Source organism: Equus caballus, chromosome 17 (genome assembly GCF_041296265.1).
Source record: "Equus caballus isolate H_3958 breed thoroughbred chromosome 17, TB-T2T, whole genome shotgun sequence".
Classification (NCBI taxonomy): Eukaryota; Metazoa; Chordata; class Mammalia; order Perissodactyla; family Equidae; genus Equus; species Equus caballus.
This window is the reverse complement of record NC_091700.1, coordinates 90043753-90068892: the sequence shown is the minus strand read 5'-3', so window position 1 is coordinate 90068892 and position 25140 is coordinate 90043753. Positions and strand designations below refer to the sequence as shown.

The window sequence follows — 25140 nt, the reverse complement described above, 5'->3', positions numbered from 1 at the left end:
TTTCCATTAAATAAATTTGTTCACCCCACAAAAGTTCCCTTTCCTAGCTGTTTCTTGGGTGCATTAGATAGTAGTGTATAGATCTCATTGAAGCATGGAAGTGATGAATTAGAACGGCTGGTACTTGAAAAGCAGTCAGAAATAAGGACCCCTGACAACAAGCAAGTGTTTCATTGGACAGAAGAGTGGTGGACAAACTGCAATTTTATTGAGCAAGTTACGTGACTGTCCTAAACCCAGGTCCCTGTGGGCTGGCCGTGAGTAGTGTGTGGTATATTGTATCTTCTTGGAATGTAGTCTTGCCTTTTTGCACTTAAAAAATTATCTGGTTTTCCTTTCCCTTTTCCTCTCCAAGTATTTTCTGTCCCACTCCTCTGAGATGCCTTTATCTTCCATTTTCCTTGTGCAGTTAATTATGTTCTTACCTTTTCTTCAACCTTCTTAGCTTGACAGGCCTTATTTATCTTGATGCTGTTTTTACCAAACTTGCACACAGTCTTTTTCTTCCGCCTTTAATATTTTCACTCAGCCTTTTCCTTCGGACGATTTGCGTGTTATTTCACGTGCTTCTGCACGGGTGGTATGAACACTCTTCGTTTACTACAGGATTAACTACTATTTGTCCGGAGGCTTCCACCCTGTGAGTTTCCACGTGGTCAACATCCTCCTGCATGGTGGCATCTCTGTCCTCATGGTGGATGTCTTCTCGGTGCTGTTCGGCGGCCTGCAGTACACCAGTAAAGGCCGGAGGTTAAACCTGGCCCCGAGGTCATCCCTGCTGGCCGCACTGCTGTTTGCCGTGCATCCAGTGCACACCGAGTGTGTAAGTATCGTCTGCCCGTGGCCTCTGCACTCGTGTAAGGATTAGAAGGCGCCTGTATGTCGGCTCGTTTCCTAAAACAGGTGTCCCTTAAATACTTGTTGAGCTATAGAGAGTGTGCTCTGCCATGCCCTGCCAGACATCTGAGACCATTATATGTAGGTCCAACAGGTCTCTCTTGTGAAAAATGCAGAGTCCTGTATTGGTGAAGACTTTGTCATAACCATATGGTATGATCTCAGCTGATACTTTCTGTTTCGCTTATATGACCACGCTATAAAGGAATATTGCCTGGCTTTGGGGTCCAAAAGCCAGAGGCCTAGAAACTTTCTTCAGCAAAGGGTCTGATGCAATTTTCCTGTGATAGCTGAGAGCTTTATAATTTTCAAAATGCCTTCTCATACTTAACGTGACTGTCCCAAAAACTCAGTGAGAGCAGATGGGCTCGCATAACAGTTTCCACTCTACAGAAGAGGAAATGACCTGGGAGGATGAAGGAAAGGACTTCCCCGAGGTCAGTCAACTGATGGATGGATGTAGAGATAGAACTTAAATTCTGGTCTCCCGAGGCCCGGGCTGAGGAGGTGCCGACAAGCTTCGCGTTGAACTGGAAAGTGGGTCCCACGCCCTGCTGGGGATTGCTCGTGCATTCTCCCCACCTTCCTTCTCATCTTCACTCCCTGTGTTGTCCTCCTTCCCTTGACGGACTGCCGGGGTGGTGGGGCAGCTCCTGACAGGTGACTCACCTGCTGGGCAGGGGCCCGTACCTGTATTCCATTGAGCTGCTGCTGAATATATTTGGTACAAGCTGTTTTGGAATTTAACTAAACACTTAGGGGATTTTTAGTGACCAGCCTATCCCCAGCACCATGGAACCCTTTAAAAATGTAAGTCATGTTTGCTGAAGTAAAACATTTGATTCTAGTCATTCATTGTGTGAGCGTGACGTGCCTGCGATAACACACTGCATGTACTTTACAGCCTCTCCACAACAGACTTCTGCACTTAATATGTATTTAAATACCTACATATTAACCAACTGTGCTGAGCATCTTGAAGTAAGTTTCAAAATATTACACAGAATCCCTGCCTTTAGCATCTGATTTTATTAAGTGTATTAAACTATCTCTTCTTGGGTATTTAGAGGATTGTGGAATTCTCACAACCTTCTAATATCTTCTTACTTTAAAGCTGATTAAAAAAATTCTCATAATTTTTTGCTTCAGCAAATTCAGAGGACTGAAGGGAACTGTTGTAAAAGATTAGTTGTAAACTATTTATTTATATGTAACTGTGACTGAAGTAAAATTTGTTTCAGTGTGAGTTCTCTTTATGGTGAAATGTTTAGCAGTAGCATACACATTGATCAGAAATCAGGGAATTTCTGGCAGAAGTACTGATTGACTGTTCTGGTTCTTGTCTAATTTAGTGTGAACTTAAATAAAATATTTGAGTTATTAACCAAAGAAATTTTTCTAAAATTCTGATGTTAAATATTGTGAAGTTAGTTTATAGCAAAAGTTTGAAGTGTCAACAAGTGTAACTGGATGTGTACATACACACACACACACACACACACACGCCCCAGATAAATGTAATCCCAGAACATTTTAACTCCAAATTCTTTGAGATATTTAAAAAGAACCCATGGGAAGTCTAGCTATAGGAGAGAAGGAAATATTTAAAGAAAATCTCTTCATCTCCCCCACTCCTCCATTGCATGAAACCCATTCAAACTCAAACTGTAAGAAAAAGTTATGGGTCATTAAAATTAGCATTCTTAAGAGAGATTTTTTGTATGTTTACCGTTCATTGTTTTGGCAAATTGTTTGTAGTCAGTTTCCTCCTATCTGTACCCCCATGTTATCTCCTTCTCTACATTTAACCCAGCCTTAAAAATTTAAAAATGAACGAAAAGAAGGTCGACAACTCGAGTAACCAGCCGGAGGTAGAGCTCCTTGGATGAGCTTCTCTGTATTGGTTTTACTTACTTTATCCTCTGTCAGGGTTTGGAGTTCTGGGCCGTGCTCAGGCCCTGTAGGTAGCCACAGCTGAAAGGAAGGTGTTGCTCTTTTCCCTCTCATCGTCCTGAGGGGAGGCCCATGGGACCAGGGGCTCTAGCTGCTCCCTTGTCACTTACCTCAGTGCTGAGGAGCCCATACCTGCCTCCCCCCGAGCTGCTGTGTCCTTTGTTCCTTCCTGCTCCCCTGTGTATGGAAGCACCCTTCGGGATTCACGCGGGAACTATCAGTGAGCCAGCACTTGCTGTGTACCAGGCTCTGTTTGGTTTCGCTACGTCTCTGATTTTACAGTACCCCTAACTGAGTGAGTTACAAGCCTGAGTTTTCAAGAGCTCTCCTGGCACGTTCCGTTCATTGGTGAGGTAATTGGACTGTTACCCCCCCCCCCCAACGCCGGCATCCTGGCCTGCTTGTTCCAGATCTGTGTAACCTTTGTTTGTCCTTAGCTTTCTTTCATATGCATGGCATTCACAGGTTGGATTCATCAGCTCCTTCAGTCTTCTTTTTTTTTTGAAGATTGGCACCTGAGCTAACATCTGTTGCCAATCTTCTTTTTCTTTTTTTCTTCTCCTCCCCAAAGCCCCCCAGTACATAGCTGTATATTCTAGTTGTAGGTCCTTCTAGTTGTGCTGTGTGGAACGCCACTTCAGTATGGCCTGATGAGCGGGGCCATGTCCATGCCCAGGATCCGAACCGGTGAAACCCTGGGCTGCTGAAGTGGAGTAGGCCAACTTAACCGTTCCACTCAGTCTCAGGGCCAGCTCCTCCTCCATTCTTCTTAGCAATTGTGTGACACCACGGGTTGCAGAATGGATAATCGCCCTCAGCATTTCATATCTAACCAGTCTAGTGGGAAACTGCTCCTTAAAGGCATTCTTTTTAGCTATTGGTTGTATAGACACTTGGGAATTGTATGTAAATATAGTAATTTTCACATTCATTGCAGAGTCTCTTATCTCCGTAGTCCTATTCCACATCTCACGTATCATAAATCTGTCCTTTAAGAAAAGGTGAACTTAGGGGCTGGCCAGGTGGCACAGCCTTTAAATTTGCACATTCTGCTTCGGGGCCTGGGGTTTGCTGGTTTGGATCCCGGGTGCGGACATGGCACCGCTTGTCAAGCCATGCTGTGGCAGGCATCCCACATATAAAGTAGAGGAAGATGAGCACAGATGTTAGCTCAGAGCCAGTCTTCCTCAGCAAAAAGAGGAGGATTGGCAGCAGATGTTAGCTCAGGGTTAATCTTCCTCAAAAAAAAAAAAGAAAGAAAAGGTGAACTTACCCGCTGTTAATGGAGAATCACAGTAAAACTTTGCTATATGTCATATCCAGGTGCTCGTTAGTAAAGAATGCCACATGAACTAGACCAGCACTCATGGGTAGAATTCCATGGCTTTCAGTGCCATGAAACATTTGGAAAACAATGATTAGAGTAATCAGCCTAAAAGAACTAAGGCACAAATTTTGTATTGCTTCATTGTCACTGAGGTAAACAAGGGAAGGGGGTCATCAGATGTGGAAAATGGGGGTAAGAAATGGTAGAGATTGTATTCTGTTTTCATCCTACTTGTCAATCACTTTTGAAGCGTTCTGCTTTGCTGGTTAACCCACGTGATTGATTTTGGTCTGAAGGGAGGAAAAAATGACAGAGGCAGCTTTGAACAATTATTCCTGCTCTTTGTCTATATGCCTGATAACTTTTAACACTTATTTCCCACCTTTCTTTCATGTTTCCAATCAAATCTTTTTTTAAATATCATGTTCTTTGAGCTGATCACATTTTCTGGTTGGAAATCCACTTGGTAACCTGGTCAAAAGCATAGGTCTCTGGAGCTCTGGAGGGCAGCGTGCTGAAGACAGGGCTTTCACTGCACATAGGTGTCGCTGACTGTCCTGCTCACAGAGTAGCCAGCCATAGGTTCAAACCAATCCAGCTTTCTCTTGAAAGCAGTTCACCCAAGGCCTAGATCAAAAGGGAAAAGAAAACCAATTGTAAGATAAGACCACACGGCTGTTGCACAGTTACACAGGTTATTTTAGTAGATGGCAGAGTCTAGTAAGGTTTTTGTTTTCTATTTCTAAGGCATTTTTTATATTGCTGAAGTTTTGCTTAAATATGTTTTACGTAAATCTTTTCTTCTTCTTCTTCCTTTAAGGTTGCTGGTGTTGTCGGCCGCGCAGACCTCCTGGGTGCCCTGTTCTTTCTGTTGTCTTTCCTTGGCTACTGTAAAGCATTTAGAGAACGTAAGCATGATGTTTGCCTTCTTAATTTTGCATCTTCTTCGTGTTTTTGTCCTATTGAGCAATGTTTTAACAGAGGGGAAATTATCTGTTTATATAAGTTATCACTTTGAGGGAATGTGGGTCAAAGGGTGTAAACTCCCTTTAGATATGTCTCCCTACTCCATTGTTTTTTCAATAATTCAGGGGTTGTGCATCAGTGTTCACATGAGAGTATCCTGTGGGATGGTGAAACCAAGAGCTGCTGCTCTTGCTACCAAAGCTGTTGTGATTGATTTTTGTGGTTTTATTTCCAAGAAAATTGTAGAGGAAGAAGCTTTTGGTGATTTTTTTTTATTAAAACCTCTTGAAAAAATACAAAAATGCTAAAATGTGAATATGCCCCTGGACTATGAGGTTCTTGTTTTTTCATTGTAGTGTTGTTACTACTTACAAAGAAAGTCATTGTTGGACTAATGAAGTTGCAGTGACCGTTTGGGGAGAGGATTGCTTGGTTATTAGCAGCGGTGCATTTACTGACACAGTGGAACCTCTGTCTAACTCTACTCCTTATATGGATTCTGATCGTCTCCGAGTCAAATCATACCTTCCAAATTGTTGTATCATAGAAGTTGGATGTGATACATCTAGAATTTGTATAGCGATTATGCATACTGGCCCCAGCAAGTGTCAGAAATTCACCTTCTGTTATTTCGTGACATATAAAAAGTCACATGAAGTTCACGTTTCCATGTCCACGTATGAAGCGTAACTGGAACATAGGTACACCCGCATGTTTTCATTTTGTCTGTGGCTGCTTTTGCCCTACCATGGCAGTGGTTAGGAGTTTCAATAGAGGGTAGAATGCTTACTGCCCCATCCTTTACAAAGTTTGCCAGCTCTTGGGACACATGAATTCACAGCGTAGCTGTCCCCATCCGAGTGGTTCCAAAAATTATTTTAGCAGTGATTAATAGGGAGTTTCTAGCAGGAAGTTTTTTCCTCATGAACATAGATGACTTTGCTGTTAATAGCTGCCATTTATTGACTATCTGCTCGCACGCGTGTGTATGTGTTTATATATTTTTCTCATTTAATTATGTAACAGTCTTCAAGGTAGGTGGAATTTCTTCCCCCATTTTCCAGATGTAGGACTCTGAGTTTAAGTAACTCTCCCAGGGTCACAGAGCTATTTATGGCAGAACCGGTTCACTCTCGAGACTGTCTAACTCACTTCAAAGCCAGCACCAGATGCATCATGTTCTTCTGCTTCCCTGTACTCCTGGGACCAGTGAGGCAAGCTTACCGAACAATCATGAAAAATAGCCAGGAGGTACATTCAGTTCTGTTAACAAATCGTTAAAATGTTGGGTGTGATAATGACATCACAGGTATGCTTTAAAAACAGTCCTTTTCTTTTAGAGACATATGCTGAAATATTTATGGATCAAACCATATAAAGTCTGGGATTTGCTTCAAAATAACCTAAGAGGAAGCAGGAAGGGTGGAGGCATATAGATGAAGACAGACAGGCCAGGAGTCGATCACTGTTTAAGTGAGCGATGGAGACCTGAGAGTCCCTATATTAGTATCTCGACTTTTGTATGTGTTTTTTGTTTTTTAAAAAAGGCAGTTTGTTGTTTTAATAGCTAGGTGAGTCATCAGATTAAGAATCAACAGATTTTGGTGACTTTTTTTTAATCTTTAAAACATTGTGTTTAAGACAACCAGATTATATATTTTTAAGGATTTTTTTTCCTTCTGACATTACATGAAATGAGTGAATAATTAATGACTTAATAATTTTGTTATGGAAGTGGAAGGGAGTTTCTAAAACCAAAATGTAATGATATAATTTAGCAATTAAACATGAAAAACTTAAAATATTAGAACAGGCAACTGGAATACATTTATAAACTATTTGATACCAAAGAACGTAGGTGATATATGTCATACAATAAAATGAACACCTGTGAGCTCATCTCCCAATTTTTTAAAAGTCACCTTTTCTAAAATTAGAACAATTTAAAGACTCCTTCCTCCCCCCTCCCCCACTGCCTCTTGTCTCTAGCTCCTTTGCGAGACCAGGGACCATCCCTGAAGCCCAAGGTTCTGCCCCTCCCTGAGGTCTCTTTGGGTTTGGAAGACAGGCATTTAGAAGGTCAAACAGCATCTCCTTCCTCTCCTCGACCTCCCGACAGCTCCCAGGTGCTGTCACTCCACAAAATAAAGGCTGTTGGGGCTGCTTACCTTACTGTTCGCTCTCAAGGATTCTGGAAGAGTTTCTAAAACAAGTTTATCTTCCCAAAAATGCTATCCTGAGGTGAAAATAGCACACAGACTAGATTCTTCTCTTGTGATTTTTAATGTCTTAGAAATTTGTGGGAGTTCCCTAGTGGACACAAAACAAAGAATTAGTTTTACTGTTTAAATCTCAATAGACTTTTTTCTTTATTGTATTAAAATATACCTAACATAAAATTGACCATTTTTAAATGTACCAGTTCAGTGACATATTAAGTACATTCTCATTGTTGTGCAACCATCACCACCGTCCATCTCCAGAACTTTTTCATCTTCCCAAACTGAAACTCTGTACCCATTAAACAATAACTCCCCACTCCCCCTACCCTCAGCCCCTAGCACCCGCCATTCTGTTTTCTGTCCATGAACTTGACTTCTCTAGGTACCTCATATAAGTGGAATCATGCAATATTTGTCCTTTTGTGACTAGTTTATTTCACTTAGCATAATATCTTCAAGGTGCATCCATGTTGTAGTATGTGTCAGAAATTCCTTCCTTTTTAAGGCTTAGTAATATCCCGTTGTATGTATAAATCACATTTTGTTTATCTCTTCATCTGTCAGTGGGCATTTGGGTTGTTTCTACTTTTAGACTATTGAGAATAGTGCTACCATGAACACTGGTATACCTAATAGACCTTTTAAAAAAGAACAATAGACTTCCTTTTAACCCTTATTTTTTTTCTACAAAAGACTTCGGCAGGATTGTAAACTCTTCTAAAACAGACTGTACAGGTATTTATAGTTATAGGCCTGGAACATCTGTATAGAAACTGTCCATAGTTTCCAAGGGTAGATTGGGAAGGGCTGGTGAGATTTTCCTCTCACTGCCCCTCCTCCATCCCTCATGTTCGGCTGAGCATGGGGCTCCAGTTGTGTGTTTTGGAGCACCTGTTCTCTCAAACCTGCAACTCCACTAAGACACAGTGGAAGGGGGACCCAAGTGGGCCCAGACTGTGCCATGCTCACTCAGGACTTGGTTATACCCAACCATTCCCCACCCCCTTTTATTATTATTATTTTATCATACCCAGATAAAACCACCACTTTTCTGGTGACTCCTCATTTTTCTGAAATGGCAGAGGGTTTGGGGACAGCCGAATAGAACAGCTTCAAGTACAGAGAACAGTGATGGTAACTTTTCTTCCAGAGACTGAAAGTTAACTTAGCAGTAAGGCATGTCTGGCTCTTCCCCATAGGTGGGGATCTCCCCACCTATGATTATTATAAAACTCCAAAGTGACACGTGACCCCCAGGGATCTGGCGGGGGGCAGGGGTGTTGCACCTGCCCCATAGCAGATTCAGCACTATCGTATGGCTTTTCCATAAGACTGTGAATCAGTAATGGGATTGGGAGAGAGGGAGGGGATCCACTTACTACCTCACTATGTTCATTACAAACAGTGGGATTTTCTGTTCTTAAATTGAGAATTAAATCTAAATTAGCAGTTATATAGGAAAACAATTTATTGTTGGTAGTATTTTTCCTGAATAAATTAAAAATTAAATCTGTTGGCTTATCTCGAAGACAACTCTAAAGTTTCGTGAAGTATCATTTTAATTTTAACATATTTTCCCTTAGAGTAACTACTCCCTATTCTGAATGGATTTCAAAGACATCAGAAGTGCTTTTTGAAGAAAGTACTAAATACTGATAGATTCAACATGCAGGATACATTATTTAGGATATATAATAAAATCTGTCACTACTTCTAAAGATTGCTCTGGTGAAATAATGGAAAAACTATCAGAAAACTGAAAATTCGTCTGTCAAGTGAACTGATACATTTATTGCCTCTTTTAATGGAATGTTCTCATAGAATGGTGAAAAACTAAAGACATTTTATATACTTTTCCTGGATCCTTTACTAACCTCTCTCTGTTCCAGTTCACAAATGTACATGTTCTGATATATGTATCTGTGTTTAACTCATTTGTAAATTATAAAATTATTTCCAAGAGCCATCCATACAAAAGATACATTTTTTATAAAGGCTTTGAAAACTAATACGAAACATAAAAGTGCTTAATGTGTGATGATTTTTCAATTAATGCTTTGATTCATGAGAAATTGGTGAAGTATATTTCAGTACTAATGGGGCTATGTTAACTCTTAGTAGCAATATGACCTTCCTTTTATGGCCCAGAAGCATTCTTTTAACATTTATGTTTACTTTAAAATTGGAAAGACATTGTCAGCCTTTTAATGTTAAGTGTGTAAATGTTTTCAAGAAAGTTAACCTGGAAATATTTGATGTTTGCACACTGATAGCAGTGGTTGATGTTGCTTCTGTGGAAACCCTTTTAAGAATATGAATAGATTTTCATTTGGTTGAAGATACTTAGAACAGTTAGAAAATGAATGGATGGATTAGGAAGCCTTTGAAGAAACCTTTCTGTTGACTTGTCTACAGGCTGTCCCACCTTCCTGGGGTCTCTTTTCGTCTTCACACGAACTCTTTCTAGGGAAGGAAAGGGTAGATTAAACTGGAGCCAGTGGACCCTGGTATAGTCCTTTGCAGACGCTGACAGCTTCATCAGTCTTTGGAAAATGTAAAGCTATAGGAGGTTGCCTCCCTACACACATCTGGCCTCAGTGTCTTGACTCGGGAAGTTATTATTGGCCGTGGACTTTTGTGCCTTTCTGTCCTCTGGCTGTATCCACCTGCCCAGGCAGACTTTGAGTTATAGATCATAATCGTTTTTTTTCCTGGGAGTTTAAAGTGGGTGGTTGAAAACATCCATCCCTCCAGCTGCACTCTCCATCATTTTGAGTCACTTCTCACTGCTATTTTCATTCCCACTCGTTGTTTTCACAGACACCTGATGGAATGATTAGATTCTGCCCCCCAAGTTCCTTACAGGTCTGGAGGCACAGAGCATCCTGGATTATTGAGAGAGGGACTTAGGCTCACTTCTTAGCTTACTTGGGGAAAGTCCCCATGTCCCACACGTAAGGCGACAAAGTTCTGTGCCCTCAGCCCCACCCGCTGTAACCTCAGGGCTGAGCAGGGCAGGGCAGAACGTCATGCCCGGATGCCCAGCTCCGGCCCCCTTGCTCTGCTGGCTGGGCAGCACCCGATCAGCCCCTTCCTCTGCCAGCCACTCTCCCCTCGCCTGGCCTCTCCTCCCCTCTCTTCTCCACCACTCCCAAATGCTCCTGTGTCTCATTATCCTCCAGGCGGGTGCTGGTGAAGTCCTGTGGAGCCTTTCCTAGTCTTTGTTGACAGAGCAACTATGGTTTTCAGCAACTTTTCTGTGTTTCAGATTTTCTGTGCTCCTTTTTAAACATGCTAAGAATAGAATCTACTTCTTTGTTTATAGATAGCAACTCTTTGGAATAATCCTTAAATGTTCAACCTCATATATATGGGGGCTAAGAGTGTCTTTGAAGAGGAGCAAGGTTTTCACAAACTAATAATACCTTCACAGAGAAGAAGCAGTGAGAACCCTATATGCAAAAGTAATCCTGCTTAAGGAATTCATGGTAAGACGCTGTTTCTGATTCTCGTCTAAAACAGCATAGAGGCTTATCAATTTTGGTCATTCATTCCCTCACCGATAGTTAGTCAGACATTAAGGGCATCCTGTGTACCAGGCCTTGTGTACTGGGGATACAAACACTAGAAAGACACAGTCGATGCTCTTGAAGAGCTTACAGTCCAGTGTTTCTTGATTAAAATAAAGCCTGCAGTATTCAGAATGCCCAAGGAGTGGAGTGTTCTGGTTCTCTGTCCTTCCCTGTTAACTTTTTCCTCCCTGTTCCCACCTCACAGGAGGCACTCAATAAGTCCCCTTTTCGTGGTGCATTTATGCAGAATTGATGACTATGGCCTTTGTACTGCTAATTTCTTTTTTTCTTTTTTGGCCCAGGAATCTGCATTTTCTTTTTTCTTTTTTTTATATATATTGCTTTTCCTTTTATTTTCTATTTATTTATTTATTTGAGAAAGATTAGCCCTGAGCTAACATCTGCTGCCAATCCTCCTCTTTTTGCTGAGGAAGACTGGCCCTGAGCTAACTAACATCCATGCCTATCTTCCTCTACTTTATATGTGGGACGCCTACCACAGCATGGCTTGACAAGCAGTGCCACATCTGCACCCGGGATCCGAACCGGCAAACCCCGGGCTGCCGAAGCAGAATGTCTGAACTTAACTGCTGTGCCACCGGGCCGGCACCCTATCTTTTCTTTTTTTAATTGAGATATAATTGACATATAAAATTGTATTAGTTTTAGATGTACAACATAGTGATTTGCTATATATATATCATATATATATATATAGCAAATATATGATATATATGTAGCAAAATGATTACTACAGTAAGTTTAGTTAATATCTGTTACCACACGTAGTTATAAATTTTTTTTTCTTGTGGTAGGAACTTTTAAGATTTACTCTCTCGGCAACTTTCAAATATGCAATAAGTCCCTGGGACTTACAACTGGAAATTTGTACCTTTTGACTACCTTCATCCATTTTGCCCACTCCCCACCCCCTGCCTCAGGCAACCACCAATTTGTCCTATCTACGAGTTTGGGTTTTTTCAGTTCCACACATAAGTGACATCACAGTATTTGTCTTTCTCTGTCTGACTGATTTCACTTAGCATAATGCCCTCAGGGTCCATCCATGTTGTTACAGGTGGCAGAATTTCCTTCTTTTTTACAGCTGAATAATATTCCATTGTGTATATGTATGTGCCGCATTTTCTTTGTTCATCTGCCGATGGACGCTTAGACCATTTCTGTGTCTTGGCTGTTGTAAGTGATGCTGCAGTGAACATGGAGGTGCACATCATCTTTTTGAGATACAGTAGTGATTTTGTTTTGTTCAGATGAGTACTCAGAAATGGAATTGTTGGATCATATGGTAGTTCTGTTTTATACTGCTAATTTCTTTGATTGACTCTCTTATTAAATTTCCTTTAGTCCAGCAGAACAGAGCTTTGATACTAAAGGACATCCAGGTGTAAATTATTTTCATTTGGACTTTGAGATATCTTCAGAAGTAGTTACACATTTTTATTTTCCTCCATCTGGTTGGTACAGATTGTACAGAAAGCTGAGCAATGAACACATGTTTATCGTCATGGCGTGATCATTCCTGTCCCAGGGGCTCGTGTTGTCCACATGTTTGTAAGTGTTCAGCAGAGAATCAAAGCCAATTTGTGGGAGGAGTTCAGTCTAGTATTTACTGGATAAAAAAAGTAATTCTCTTTATTGTTTAAACTTAATGTTTCAAGTGACCTGGCCCTTGTTCCTTTGGGATCTGAACACAAATTCAAAGAAAGGTCTAACATTAGTTACATGTAAACTTGAAGTTCAAGAAAGGTTTTTACAGAGGAACAGATTTAATATTTTTTATAGGGGAACAAAACATTGAGTACTCTGAAATTAATGATTTGACTATTAAAAAGCTCTTTCAGAGGATACATTTCTTTTTGATAACCTCACTAGCTTTCTTTATAGATGCGACATCTGCATTATAAAGCTCTGGACGATTTTTAACTGCCTAAGTTTATTATCAAGCATTTCTGTGCTAACCTCTAGAATTCTGGCATTTTCAGAAAATGAAAAAAATCTACTCACATAACGTTTCTGTCTGCCTCTTTTTTTGGTGCTTAAAAAGAATATCTCCAAGCAAGATCTTTTGCAACAGAATCTTTTTTTTTTCCCAAAGGAAATGTCCTTATAAAGGAAGCATGCTTTTTCTTAAAAAAAGAAAAGCAGTCAGATGAAGTCAGTGGTACACTGTTATTATTTCTGAATGCCCAAAACAAAAAGTGTTATTCTTATGATGAGACATCTTGTCGATATTCTTCTCTCTCTGAAAGCCTGGTACTTCAGCTTGGAAACAGATAAGCTCTGTGCATGATAAGCTTGCTAAAATAGCCAAAACAATTTGTTTTCTAAACTCGTACCTTCAAATACTTGTTTCATGGACGTTAGGACTAAGAATTGAAATTTAATTAGTCTCGTTTATAGTGGGAAGGAAAGAATCTTTTCGAGAGGGGAATGAATTTGCTACATACCTAGAACAACCATTTTAGATTCTGAACTATTATAAAAGATGAGGGTTCAAATCTCAGTTGTTGTAGGTTCTTAAACTTTATTTGCTATATTGCTCTCCTTGCCATAGTTCCAGCAGCTAAAATAGGATAACTCTTACTATAGCATTTCTTTGTGTTTTCATCCTGATTGAAGACGTCTGTTTTTCTTTGACTTAGAATCATAGCTTTAAGAGGAAGTGGGGTGTGATTGTGTAACTCACGCAGCATTGCACGCTTGTTTCCAGACTGAGGTCCTTGCCGAGTGAGTTCTGACAGTGGTATTCATGTCTGTTCTCTTTGCTCTGCCTTCATGTTTCTTGGTTCCTGCATTGCTCGATTTTCCCAAAACGGCCCTGTATTTTAGAATGGCGGTGTCTGACTTCTTTCATTCCGCAGTGGAAGCCCTGCTTGGTTGGCTCCAACTTTTGGAATGAGAATCTGATGCTCATTGTTTCGCTCTGGCACAGAGAGTCAGGGCCACCTGTCTGGGTGGCGTGGTTCCCACACACAACGTGATGTGCCAGTTTCAAGGCAGTGGAGATGCCAGGCATTGAGTGAAGAGGGTAGCTTGTACAATGTGCTGCTTTTTCTGAAAGATCTCCCCACTGCCAAGGAGTGCCAAATCAGAGGCACTTGCTTCATTAAATTGATCACATCTGTTGGCACTTGTGGGTGTTAGCGCTGACAAGTGTCTTTCTGTTAGTGCATTTTGGGGTTTTTTTTCTCTATGTTCCCTCCACTCCATTAGCTTTTGCCCCCGTTTACCTAAGCGATTGAATTATCTTAGGTAATAGAGACATAGACTGAAACAAGAAAGAGGTTTTATAGCCAATCTCTATTAAGTTCTGGATCATAAATTGTTGATGTTTGCTAATGCTGCCTAATTATCCTAGAGCAAGTTATCTTCTTAAGTGATGAGAGATGTTGCGTGGTGGAAGAATGGCTTTCCCTTCCTCTCCTGGGTCATTGGTACTTAACATTTAGCAGACTGGATGGAGATGAGACAGAGAACTCAGGGTAAAGGTAACATCCTGAGATGCTTACACAGAGCTATGCACCAGGTAGAATTCCCTGTTTGGGGAAGATTTTTTTTTGAATAAAAATATTCATAAATGCAACTGCACTGAAGTTGACATTGCCTCTCAGGATTTATTTTTACAGTTTTTAACAGTTACTTCTAAATTTAAAATTAAAATAATCAGTTTTTCTCCTGCCTTTTAATATTTCTTGTGTAATTTTTTTAATAGTTTATTTTTTTAAAAGGGAGTCTCTTACATGAGGAAGATTCTTCCACTGGAAGGACGCTCAAAGACTAAAAGGTGAAAAGACTTGACTTCTGGCTGTATTTGTTCACATTGAGCAAATTATTAACTTTTTGATATTAATCTCGTAATTGCATAAGAAATATGGTAATAAAGTAAGACTTTTGATAGACATGGAAATAAATGAAACTATTTACTGATTCAACAGATATTTTTTGAGTGCCAGCTATATGCAAGGCGACCTACTATTATCTGTTTCACTTGTCTTATTAAAATGCTCAAACTTGGAAATAAAAGAATGGCTTACATTTGTTACTAAATAAGAATATAGTCACAAAAACACAAAGTCCAAATTCATCTAGGTTACACTATATATTGGCAATTGTTAGCATTAGTCACCTTGACAAATCAAGACTCAAAGAAAATCTTAGTTTGGGGAATTACGTGGGAAAAACCATACTAGAGCAGACTGTCCTACCAGAAGTCCACTAGGCTGGGCTGTCCCAAAACTCAACACTGTTTCCCAGTTGATTATTTAGTTTGTATAAGGCCTCTCTTGTTCCCACCAGTACTGGAAGCACTGTCAATGCCATGTAGATTAGGTTGGCCTTGGTTTATCGTGCACACACATACTGAAAATTTGTAAAGCGGACCCCTTTGATTTATGTGAAATAGTTTAAACATTTCTCAGTTGTCAAGAATAAACAGTTCTCAAAGGCACACCTGGAATACAGACTTAGCCATGTGCCAATCATTTCACCAATGAGCTGGGTCTCTAAGCACATGGCCTCAACAGTGCTGTGCAATAGAAATACAACATGAGCCATACGTGGGTTTAGTGTTCTAGTAGCCTCATTATAAAAAGAAATAGTGAGATGAATTTTAACAGTACATTTTATTTAGCCCAGTATATTAAATATTATCATTTCAACATAGCAGTATAAAAATTATGAAATATTTTACATTTTTTGTTTCATACTGTGTCTTTAACATTGGGTTTGGATTTTACACTTACAACACATTTCAGTAGGAACTAAATAAATTTCAAGTGCTTGTTAGCCATAATTTGTCACTCTTTTGGATAGTGGCAGGTCTAGAATGTGGTTCTCTGAATATGAAGCCATCGCTGGGTTTATAACTGACTGCTGAAATTTTGCCTTTGATCTGAAATTGCCATTGTTAAGAAGTGACACAACATTTAATTATCACTGAAACTGAAGAAACTTCTTCAGCAAAGAAACATCGTCTTCATCTTTCACGTGTTTTCATACTGCACATGTTTGAAGAAAATCAGAAGTATAAGAGAAAATTAAAGAGTAGGACTCTTCCAGAAGAATTGTGATAGACAATTTGAGAGGTGGAGGGAGTCTGGGTCCCTTATAGAAATTTGGGGTTTGAGAAGTGTGGTGAAATGGGGTGAGATTAGGGAGAAGGCTATCAATAAATCTGAAGGCTGTATTTTCTATATGTTACTTTTCTGTATTCAGTGAAATGTCTAATTTAGCCATCTAAGGACAAAGCCATTTTAAATGCCAGAGATGTGGAACGTGAGCCCATCGCTTTCACATCCCTGTAGTAATTTAACTTTGTGTTAATGGAGTGCTTTCAAGAGCAGTCCTTCGGGTGTTTTAATGGAAGAACTGGGAATTTTGTTCCTATCCAGAGCCACTGGTCCGTGGAGGCAAAATTAATCCACGTTACAGTCAAGTAAAATACAAGCTAATTCAGTTTTTCTAGGAAGAAATGTAAAATGATCAAGGGACCTGCTTTTGGTGTTAAGAACAGGGAGCATTACACTGGGAAATCATATTATGTTTCGGTAAGAGGTATGAGCACAAATTGTGGGAGTAGGGGAAGCTTACTCAAATCAAGTCCAGGTAATAAGGTGAGAAGTGCATTTGGTTTCTAGTGAACTACTGAACCTAATGCTTAATGGACATGAAAACGGGCTGAGGCTGGGGGCCAATGGCGCCATCTCCTCGTGCCGGGCCTGCAGTGGGGCCCTGAGGCCACAGGAGCTGAGGGATGGGTGTCTTTTCCCCGTTTATCTGTAGAGGAGACCAAATGGTAATATGTGGGTTCATTTATAATTAAAGGTGCCTATTTACATATAAACTGCTAATATGAGAAAATGCTAAAAGTGGAGTGACAGACTCAGGAAGATGTGTTACGGGAGGAAGAGGTAAAGGAACTGTGCATACACGGAGATGGAGAGGACACGCCTTAAGGGTGTCTCGTCTGCCATCCATTCCGTCACCTGTCAGAAGGCGTGGCTTTCTCCGGGGCTCTGGCTGGTGCATTGTGAGCTGTGGTCACCTGTTTTGGCAGCTGGACCCCTGTGCTCTGCCCTCGGAACTTGTGGGGCCTTTCTCAAAGTCATATCCTGAAAGGAGTTAACTGATACGTTAGCTTTAGGGTTATTTTGGCCGTAATTTTTTTTTTAAAGCTTTGGTGTCTAAGCACACTTGTCTGCTAACGATTGTTAGCAAATACCAGAGAAAATAAGAAGTTGCAGTAAAGCTGTAAACACTCAAATACAGTCATGTTTAATTTAACAGGGTTGTTGTTGGTGACGTGGCTCGTAACTGTGATCTTTTGGTATTACATACATATAATGTACGTAATTAATTTCTACAAGTGAAATTGTCCTTACGTTGCTTGATGGAATAAATGTAGCGATGCAGAGTGGTTTTCAGTAGAGGGAACGGAACTTCCAGGCACTGCTGCCTGGACAATTGCAGAGATGCTGCTCTAGGCAGAGCCAAGACCTGCAGTTTAGGGAGGCAGGCATGGGCTCGCTCTAAGGAAGAACGTTGTAACAACCCAAAGTTGAAAACCGAAACGGGCTGTCGTGGAAAGTTAATACCCATTGCTGAAGTCAAGGCCATGTGGGCCCTGCTGGACACGTCCCAGAAAGGATTCCAGCATTTCCATCACTACACAACCTCAGAGAAGCACTCCAGCTGTACTGCCTTGTGGTTCTGTGATTGGTCGGCTTATTGCCCCTTTTGGTAGATCGTGGATAGTCATTTCGTTCACCGAACACCCGTTGCCTTAGCAGAGTCAATCAGGTGCTGTGGATTCTGTCAGTAAGAATTGGAATTGCCAGGCAAGGTGCCAGGGGTGCTGCAGTGAGCAAGCTTCCTGTCTAGGGTGATGCCTCTCCACCTTCAGCAAGCATCAGGATATCCCGGAGGCCTGGTTGAGTAGCGCATTGCTGGGCTCTACCCTCAAGTTTCTGATTCCGAGGGTCTTGGTGGGATCTGCCTGCGTTTCCAGGATCTAAGGACAGGTCCATGGACCACACACTGTGAATAGCGCTGGTTTAGGGCAGTGGGCTCAATTATGGGTGATTTCTCTCCCCCCCACTCCCCGGACATTTGGCAAAGTCTGTAACATTTTTGTTTTTCACTGGAGTGCTGGGAGCACTCCCGGCATCTGATGGGAGAAGCTTGGGCTGCTGAACATCCTACGATGCACAGGGCAGCTCCCCAGCAAGGAAGTCACCAGCCCAAACAGTAGTGCCAAGGCTGAGACACCCCCATCTAGGGGAGAATTCAGAAAATCGGGTACTTGCAACAAACTGGAGAATATTGTGATAAGGGCAGTTTGGTGCTACAGCTGACTTGATCAAGGGGGTCAGTTAGGGGCACTGAGGGGAGTGAGACAGGCGCTGCTCTCAAGGCTCTTAAGACATGCAGACAGTAGGACTGTTTGCTGTTCAGACTGGAATAAAACGAGTTGAGAAAGGAGTCTATCTGGGAGGGGAGGGGTGGGGTTGCAGAGTAAGTGATATTGTACAGCTTTATGTGATGGGCATGATTTTGCCGGAGGGCATTCTAGCCTAAGAGAAGGAATATGCAGAGCATAGTGAGCGTGTTGGCCAGTATGCGTGGAATGCAGACCCAGAGAGGCTGGGGGCAGGAGGATGCCGCCAGATCAGCAAGGTCCTCGATGCCATTTTCACAAGGGTCATCTTTATCCTGTAGGCAACAGGAAGGATTGGAAAAGCTTAAAACAAGAGTGTTCCTTGTGTTTTATGAGATAATGGAATGTAAATTAATGAGACTTTACTGTTGATGAGTTGGCCTCATGAAAAGCCTTGAAGTACCTCAGCTATAATAGCCAAATACACCTTTTCTGTATTGTTTCAGTTCTGCCTCTTTGTACATTCAACCTGGAAATTTGATATACAGAGATTCCCAAGAAAAGCCAAAAAGGTCGGAAAATGTTAGTCTGTATGTCCTTTCTGATTGACTTAAGCATCTCTCCTGCTGCTGGAGCCTGCTTGTGAATGAGGACATTTTCCCCGTGAGCTGACTGGGCCCTCGGGCAGCCTGGTAATGCCAGTGCAATGTCAGTCACATCAGAGCGGGGCCGGGGAGGGGGGTGCTCAGCTGGGTGCAGACCCCCTCATCTTGACAGGGGTGTCCACCTTCACATAGAAAGTGCGAGGGTAGGAGCGCCTCCGCCCTGGACCCGTGGCTGTTCCAGGACGGGAAGCCTGGGGTCTTTTAGGCTTCCATCCTGGCCTTTGCTGATTAGTTCTTGAGTGTTCACAGGACTTTTTATATCATGTCATTCAGGACCTACATGTCACACACACCCACCCCAAACACACTTAATTGTTGGTTTCAATCTCTCTCTTTCTCTTTCCCTCTCCCTCTATCCCCCTTACCCCTTTCCTCCTCTCTCCCTCCATCCTCCCCTTCTCTTTCTCTCCCCATCCCACCACTCCGTCTCCTTCTCCTGCTCCTTCCCTCCTTCTCTCCCTCTCTCCCCAAACACTTAATTCTTGGTTTCCTGATCGAGCAATTTAATGAGAACCAAGATCTGTCTTTTCACAACGTAATGAACTTGGCCCATTTCTGCGACAAGGGGACTGATCAACCACCGCCATGACTACTGCATCAAAGCCCCATTGGAAATCCGTCTCCCTGGAACCTGGAGCAGTTTTGCTCATTCATGTGCAGCAAACATTTATTGAATGCTTTCTGTGGTCCCAGCACTGTACCAAGTGATTTTTTTTAATGTTTAGTTTTTAATATGGTTTTTTCCCCTAAAGATTGGCCCTGAGCCAACATCTGTTGCCAATCTTTATCTTTTTTCCTTCTTCCCTCCAAAGCTCCCCAGTACATAGATGTATATTCTAGTTGCAGGTCCTTCTAGTTCTGCTATGTGGGACGCCTCCTCAGCATGGCTTGATGAGCGGTGCTAGGTCCATGCCCAGGATCCGAACCAGTGAAACCCTGGGCTGCCAGAGTGGAGCGCGCCAACTTAACCACTTGGCCACGGGGCTGGTCCCTTTAATATGGTTTTTAATCCTTACACATAGTTAAGAAAATTTAGAAGGAACGACAGCTTATACAGTGAAAAATAAGACTTGCCCCCTCCCCTGCTTGAGCTTTTCTTCTTAGAACTGTTCAGAAACTACTGTAGATGGTTTCTTGTATATTTTCCAGAGATGTGTTTTGCATTTACAAAATATTTATATAATTTTAAACACAAATGACCACATGTTTCTATATAGTTTTTCCTTCTCAAACAGGGAATAAGTAGATAGCGTTGCCCTTTTTTATAGGTGAGGTCATCGAGACGGCATGAATAACTTGCTCAAGGTCACATAGCAAATAGCAGAGCGGGACTTTAGACTAGGAGTTCCGGTTTTAAGGGAATCGATTCACAGGTGTCAGGATTCATAGGCATCCTGGGCAAGCTGAAGATTTGGTCCTCCAAGCAGGTTCACTTTGCCCCCCTTCAACTGTGTCTGTTTTAAATGTTTACTCACCATCTATCTAGGTGAGGAGGTGAGGGCCTCACAAAAGACGAACAGAGAGGAGCGTCACATGGGGCCCTTCCTCTCCTCCCAGGCAGTTCAGCTCTGGCCCCCAGAAGCATATACTACCCACCAGTGTGTAGCCAGACCCTTCCTCAGAAGGCAGTTTAGGACCCATCAGTTATCACTCGAGCTCAGCCCCACCCGAGCTTCTTATTGCAGTGTTCACATTTCTAATGATACTTTGGCTTCCTGTTGATGCTTGGGTCCCCATGCGGACTGGCAGCCCAGCCTGGCCTGTGCCTTTACCTGCCCCAGGTGCTAGGTGGGTGCCAGGCCTCGGGCAGTGGTCCTGCGTCCTTCACAGATGAGAGCTATTCCATGCTGGTAGCAGAGCAGACCCGTCTTGACGCCACCTGATGTTGAGAGAACCCGCGCTCCTGTCCCAGGAGTAGTTGAGATTTGCAGAGCTGCTCTGGACTCCTATCCCGGGAGGACTGGAGATTCTCGGAGCAGCCCAGGCATTCCCATCGCCCCTGTTGTGACAGCAGCAGTAACTGCTGGGGTCATCGCGTGCAACCGGATGCAGTGCTTATGCTCTCAGTGGGAGTTCTCATCACCACTTGTCAGACTGGCGTATTAGGTGATTGGCAGGTTGGGAAGAAGGAACTTGCCCCATGGGGACTCTGTGGTGAGATACCTTTGTGGCCAGAGCTTCATTACAATGCCTCCCAAAGGCACTGGCCACCTGCTAGGGTATGCCTTGAGAGGGAACCTGTGTGCCATTTAGAGGGTGCTGTCTAACTAGAAATGCAGGGGTGTAACACACTCACCCACAGCGAAATGCTGTCAGAAAACCCGAACTGTTTTTAAATTGTAGCTGTTTAAGCTGCAGGCTTAGAATTGTATTCCTGGTGCTAGCAAGACTGAGCTGTGTTGCATGACTTTTACGTTTATCATTTCTCTTAATTGGCAGATAACAAGGAGGGAACACATTCTACCTTCTGGGTGTTGCTGAGTATCCTCCTGGGAGCACTGGCCATGCTGTGCAAAGAGCAAGGGATCACCGTGCTGGTAAGACCCAGGACTCGGTCAGGGCCTGCTCTCTGTATGCATCCTTGCCTGTCCTATAAAGACAAATTGGGCTGGCCCTGCCTATGTGGCCTCCCCTACTTCTCTACCCCATTGCCGGCCTGCAGTCATAGACCTTTCTGGACCAATTACTTGTGCTGTCATGATCCTGGCATTTCAGATGGGAATTGATGGTCTCTGTTGACTACCATTAGCAACTGGTGGAAATGGAGAATGGGAAATTCTTAAAGCCTGGTGATTAGCTCTCTTGGAGCAATCCTGTAGAAAAGGAGAAAAGAATGGTTTGAGGTTTCTGGGATTCTCTCATATTTCAACAGTCCTAAATACAGCAGTGTTCTGACCCCATCACTGCTTCTGGTCCTGATTAAACAAGTATTGATATATGTTATGTTAGACTCGGCTGCAACTGGAAATGTCAGAGAGGAGAGGAGAGGGCCTCTGAAGAGTAGAGGCATATACCTCCTGTGTCTAATCTGAATTGAAGCCCCAGGAAGGGAGAGACATGGACATCCACTTTCCTTTTTCTCCATTCTAGCCAAATCTCTGCCTTATATCATTAGAGGGAAATTTAGAAATTAGGCATGTGAGCAGAGGTAGAGAAATGGAAAACAAAGGTGTGGGATGTGCATGGCTCATCTGGGAAAAGCTTGGGAAAGAAAGAGCAAAGCTATTTGGGGTTTCACAAGTCAAGGCAAAGATCAGCGGTTTTATTGGGCTCAATCTGTAAGATTAAGGTTAGCTAGTTAGGAAATGGCATAGAAAGAATTACTGTGCAAAGATACTTGAATTTCTTAAGTTACTGTTTTAAAGTTTGCTCTAAATCAATGTTTCCCAAGCTTGGCATTATTGACATTTTGGGCTGGATCATTCTTTCTATTGGGTGGCTGTCCTGTGCATTCTAGGATGTTAGCAGCAGCCCTGGCCTATACCCACTAGATGCCAGTAGGACCCCCTCAGTTGTGACAACCTAACCTGTCTCCAGACGTTATCAAGCATCCCCTGAGGGACAAATTCATCCTACTTAGAACCACTGCTCTGAACCCTTGCCTCTCAAAGTGTGGTTTGAGGTCCAGCAGCGTTGGCATCTTCTGGGAGCATATTAGAAATTTAGGATCTTGGACCCCACCCCAGGCCTGCTGAATCAGAATCTCCATTTAACAAGGTCCCCAGGTGCCTCCTACATAGAGTAACATTTGTACTAAAGCACTAAAGAATTAGGTTGAATTTATGTGAATAAAGATATGGTGAACTTTAGCTGTTTGAAAACATTTTATTAGAATGTGGACATTTTCATGATACATTTAAATGAAAGGAGAAGGGAGTGCCAAACAGGTTTGGCTCAATCCTTGTGATGACATGGCCCCATTGCCCCATTGGTAACTGTTCTGTAGGCCACAGGCAGAAAAGCAAACAGTGTAAGAAGACAGCGACAGCTCAACAGGGAGCTGCTGCCTTCTAGAAAATGATTTACACCCAGGCAGAAATGGTCTTCTGTGACCCACTAAAATCATGTATCACATGGGTGAATAAAACCAGAATTCTTTGAAATGATTAACCCAGCACTGGCCCATATATTGGATAATTAATGACTCCAAGCATTTATGGGAGAGTGTTAAGTAGGGATGTCATCCTTGCTTTGAAAACCATGAATTACCTCTGGCTTCTGATGATTTATGATCTTCTTTGCCACAAAGCCCCATATTAAAATGACCCAAGTCATTTAGGGGCAGCTTTAACCATATGCACTGTGTATATTCTGACCGCTTTGTCCCGATTGAGCAGGGAGTTCTGCTAGATGATGTTACCTGTGGCAGTGACATCTATAGAAAGTCCATTTCAGGGTTGACAATGGAATCCATGGCTCATCCAGCCTTCAGCCTGTGACTGTAGGTATAATACCTGGCTAAGAAACTATCATGGTGCTGTTGGAAGCTGGTGGCATAGGTGGAGCTGCAGTATCACACTCCCCAAATCCAGTAGCTTCACGTAATTGTGGTTATTGTTCACCTAACAGTCGTGGGAAAGGCTTCACATGACAGAGGTGGCTTTCCTCCACATGGTGGACCCAGGCTGGCGGAGGCTCTGCCGTCTCGAGTGCGTAGTTTCTGAAGTCGCCCTGATCTTCTCCATGGTCTCCATCACAGCCGCCAAAGGGGAAACAAGTGGAGGAGCGTGCCCAGGTCTATAACCAGACCTCCGAGTTGGGGCATCATCCTTTCTTCCCACGTTCCCTCAGCTGGAACTCAATCACGTGACCCTGCTTAACCCCAGGGGAGGCTGGGAAATGCAGTCTGGCTGTGTGCCCAGCAACTACAGAAAGCTGGTGGACAACCAAGAGTCTGAACCTGAGAGAGCTCTAAAGACCCCTCAGAGATTATTCTGTGTGCTCTGGTCCTGCTTCTGCTGCCCTTGCCAAAATCAGTCAGCGCGTGAGATTCTGGAGGTGTATTTACTTATGTGGCTGGGTTTTTGAGGTTGAGGCCGTTATCTTCACAGGCGTAATTACACACAGGTAACCACTCTGTTACATCAACTGAGGGACTGTTTTACAGTAAAGAAAAAAAAAAGGGAAGAGGACCTCTGCAGAACTTCTGGGAACCCCGAATTTCTAGCTATCCTGAAAGTTATGGCACTTTTATATGCAGACTATGAAATGATGGCTGACAGGGATTTACTTAATAAAATATATTACCATGAGCTAATTTCATACGAACAATAGGGGAGGTTTATTTTAGAGCTGAAGAGGTCTTCCATGATTATCTAATCTACTACATTCCTTATCTAGATTCAGTAATAAATTGTGAAGTATAATTGCTACCTAATCAGAGTCAGGCTCTCCCGTCACTGATTGCCTTGCTTTGCCTCCTTAGGGGTTGAATGCCGTTTTTGACATCTTGGTGATAGGCAAATTAAATGTTCTGGAAATTGTCCAGAAGGTACTACATAAGGACAAGTCATTAGAGGTGAGTATATACGTCTGTCTCCAACTCAAACATAGAAAATGTCAAGTACCAGCTGATTTAAAATGCCATTTTCAAAGTATTTCTTGCAATTTCGAATTCTGACAGCGAGCTCTTTAAAGAACCGTGTCAGCGAGGTTCAGGCAGAATTGTGCATTTGTACATGGCGTGGCCACACTTTTATTTGAAAATCTGCAACATCAGGGACTTTGCGGTGTCCTTTCAGAGCATTGGCGTGCTCAGGAATGGGGGCCTCCTCTTCAGAATGACCCTCCTGGCCTCGGGGGGAGCAGGGGTGCTCTTCGTGCGCTGGAGAATCATGGGCACCGGGCCGCCGGCGTTCACCGAGGTGGACAACCCCGCCTCCTTCGCGGAGAGCATATTCGTCAGGGTGAGTCTTGAGTCTGCTCACCCTTGGCTTGTCTTCTCTGCCCACCAAATTCTCAGGCCCTTTTTCCCTCCTCCTCATCTCCCTCCCCAGCACACCCACAAAATCCCTAATAAATGTAACACCTCCATCTTCGTTTGCTCCCACCAAGGATATTCTAGGATGAAACCAGGTTTTTATTAGGGGATTGAGAGGGTTTAGATCCCTTGTAGTTCCTTTCTAATCAAAATTAAAAAGGA

At 42.6% G+C, this 25140-nt stretch overlaps 1 protein-coding gene across 10 annotated transcripts in view; it reads left to right on the top strand.

Annotated features, from left to right (window-relative positions):
• Positions 1-25140, top strand: part of TMTC4 (transmembrane O-mannosyltransferase targeting cadherins 4) — a 59565-nt gene that overhangs the window by 10069 nt on the left and 24356 nt on the right. For all 10 annotated transcript variants that reach the window (XR_011428075.1, XR_011428076.1, XM_070240452.1 and 7 more), the window contains 5 exons: positions 607-823; positions 4998-5085; positions 21438-21535; positions 24424-24516; positions 24740-24904. Coding sequence is in view for 8 of the 10 variants with exons in the window: in XM_070240452.1 (XP_070096553.1) it covers positions 607-823; positions 4998-5085; positions 21438-21535; positions 24424-24516; positions 24740-24904 (661 nt within the window). In the remaining 2 variants the exon portion in view is untranslated. The remainder of the gene's footprint in view (positions 1-606; positions 824-4997; positions 5086-21437; positions 21536-24423; positions 24517-24739; positions 24905-25140) is intronic.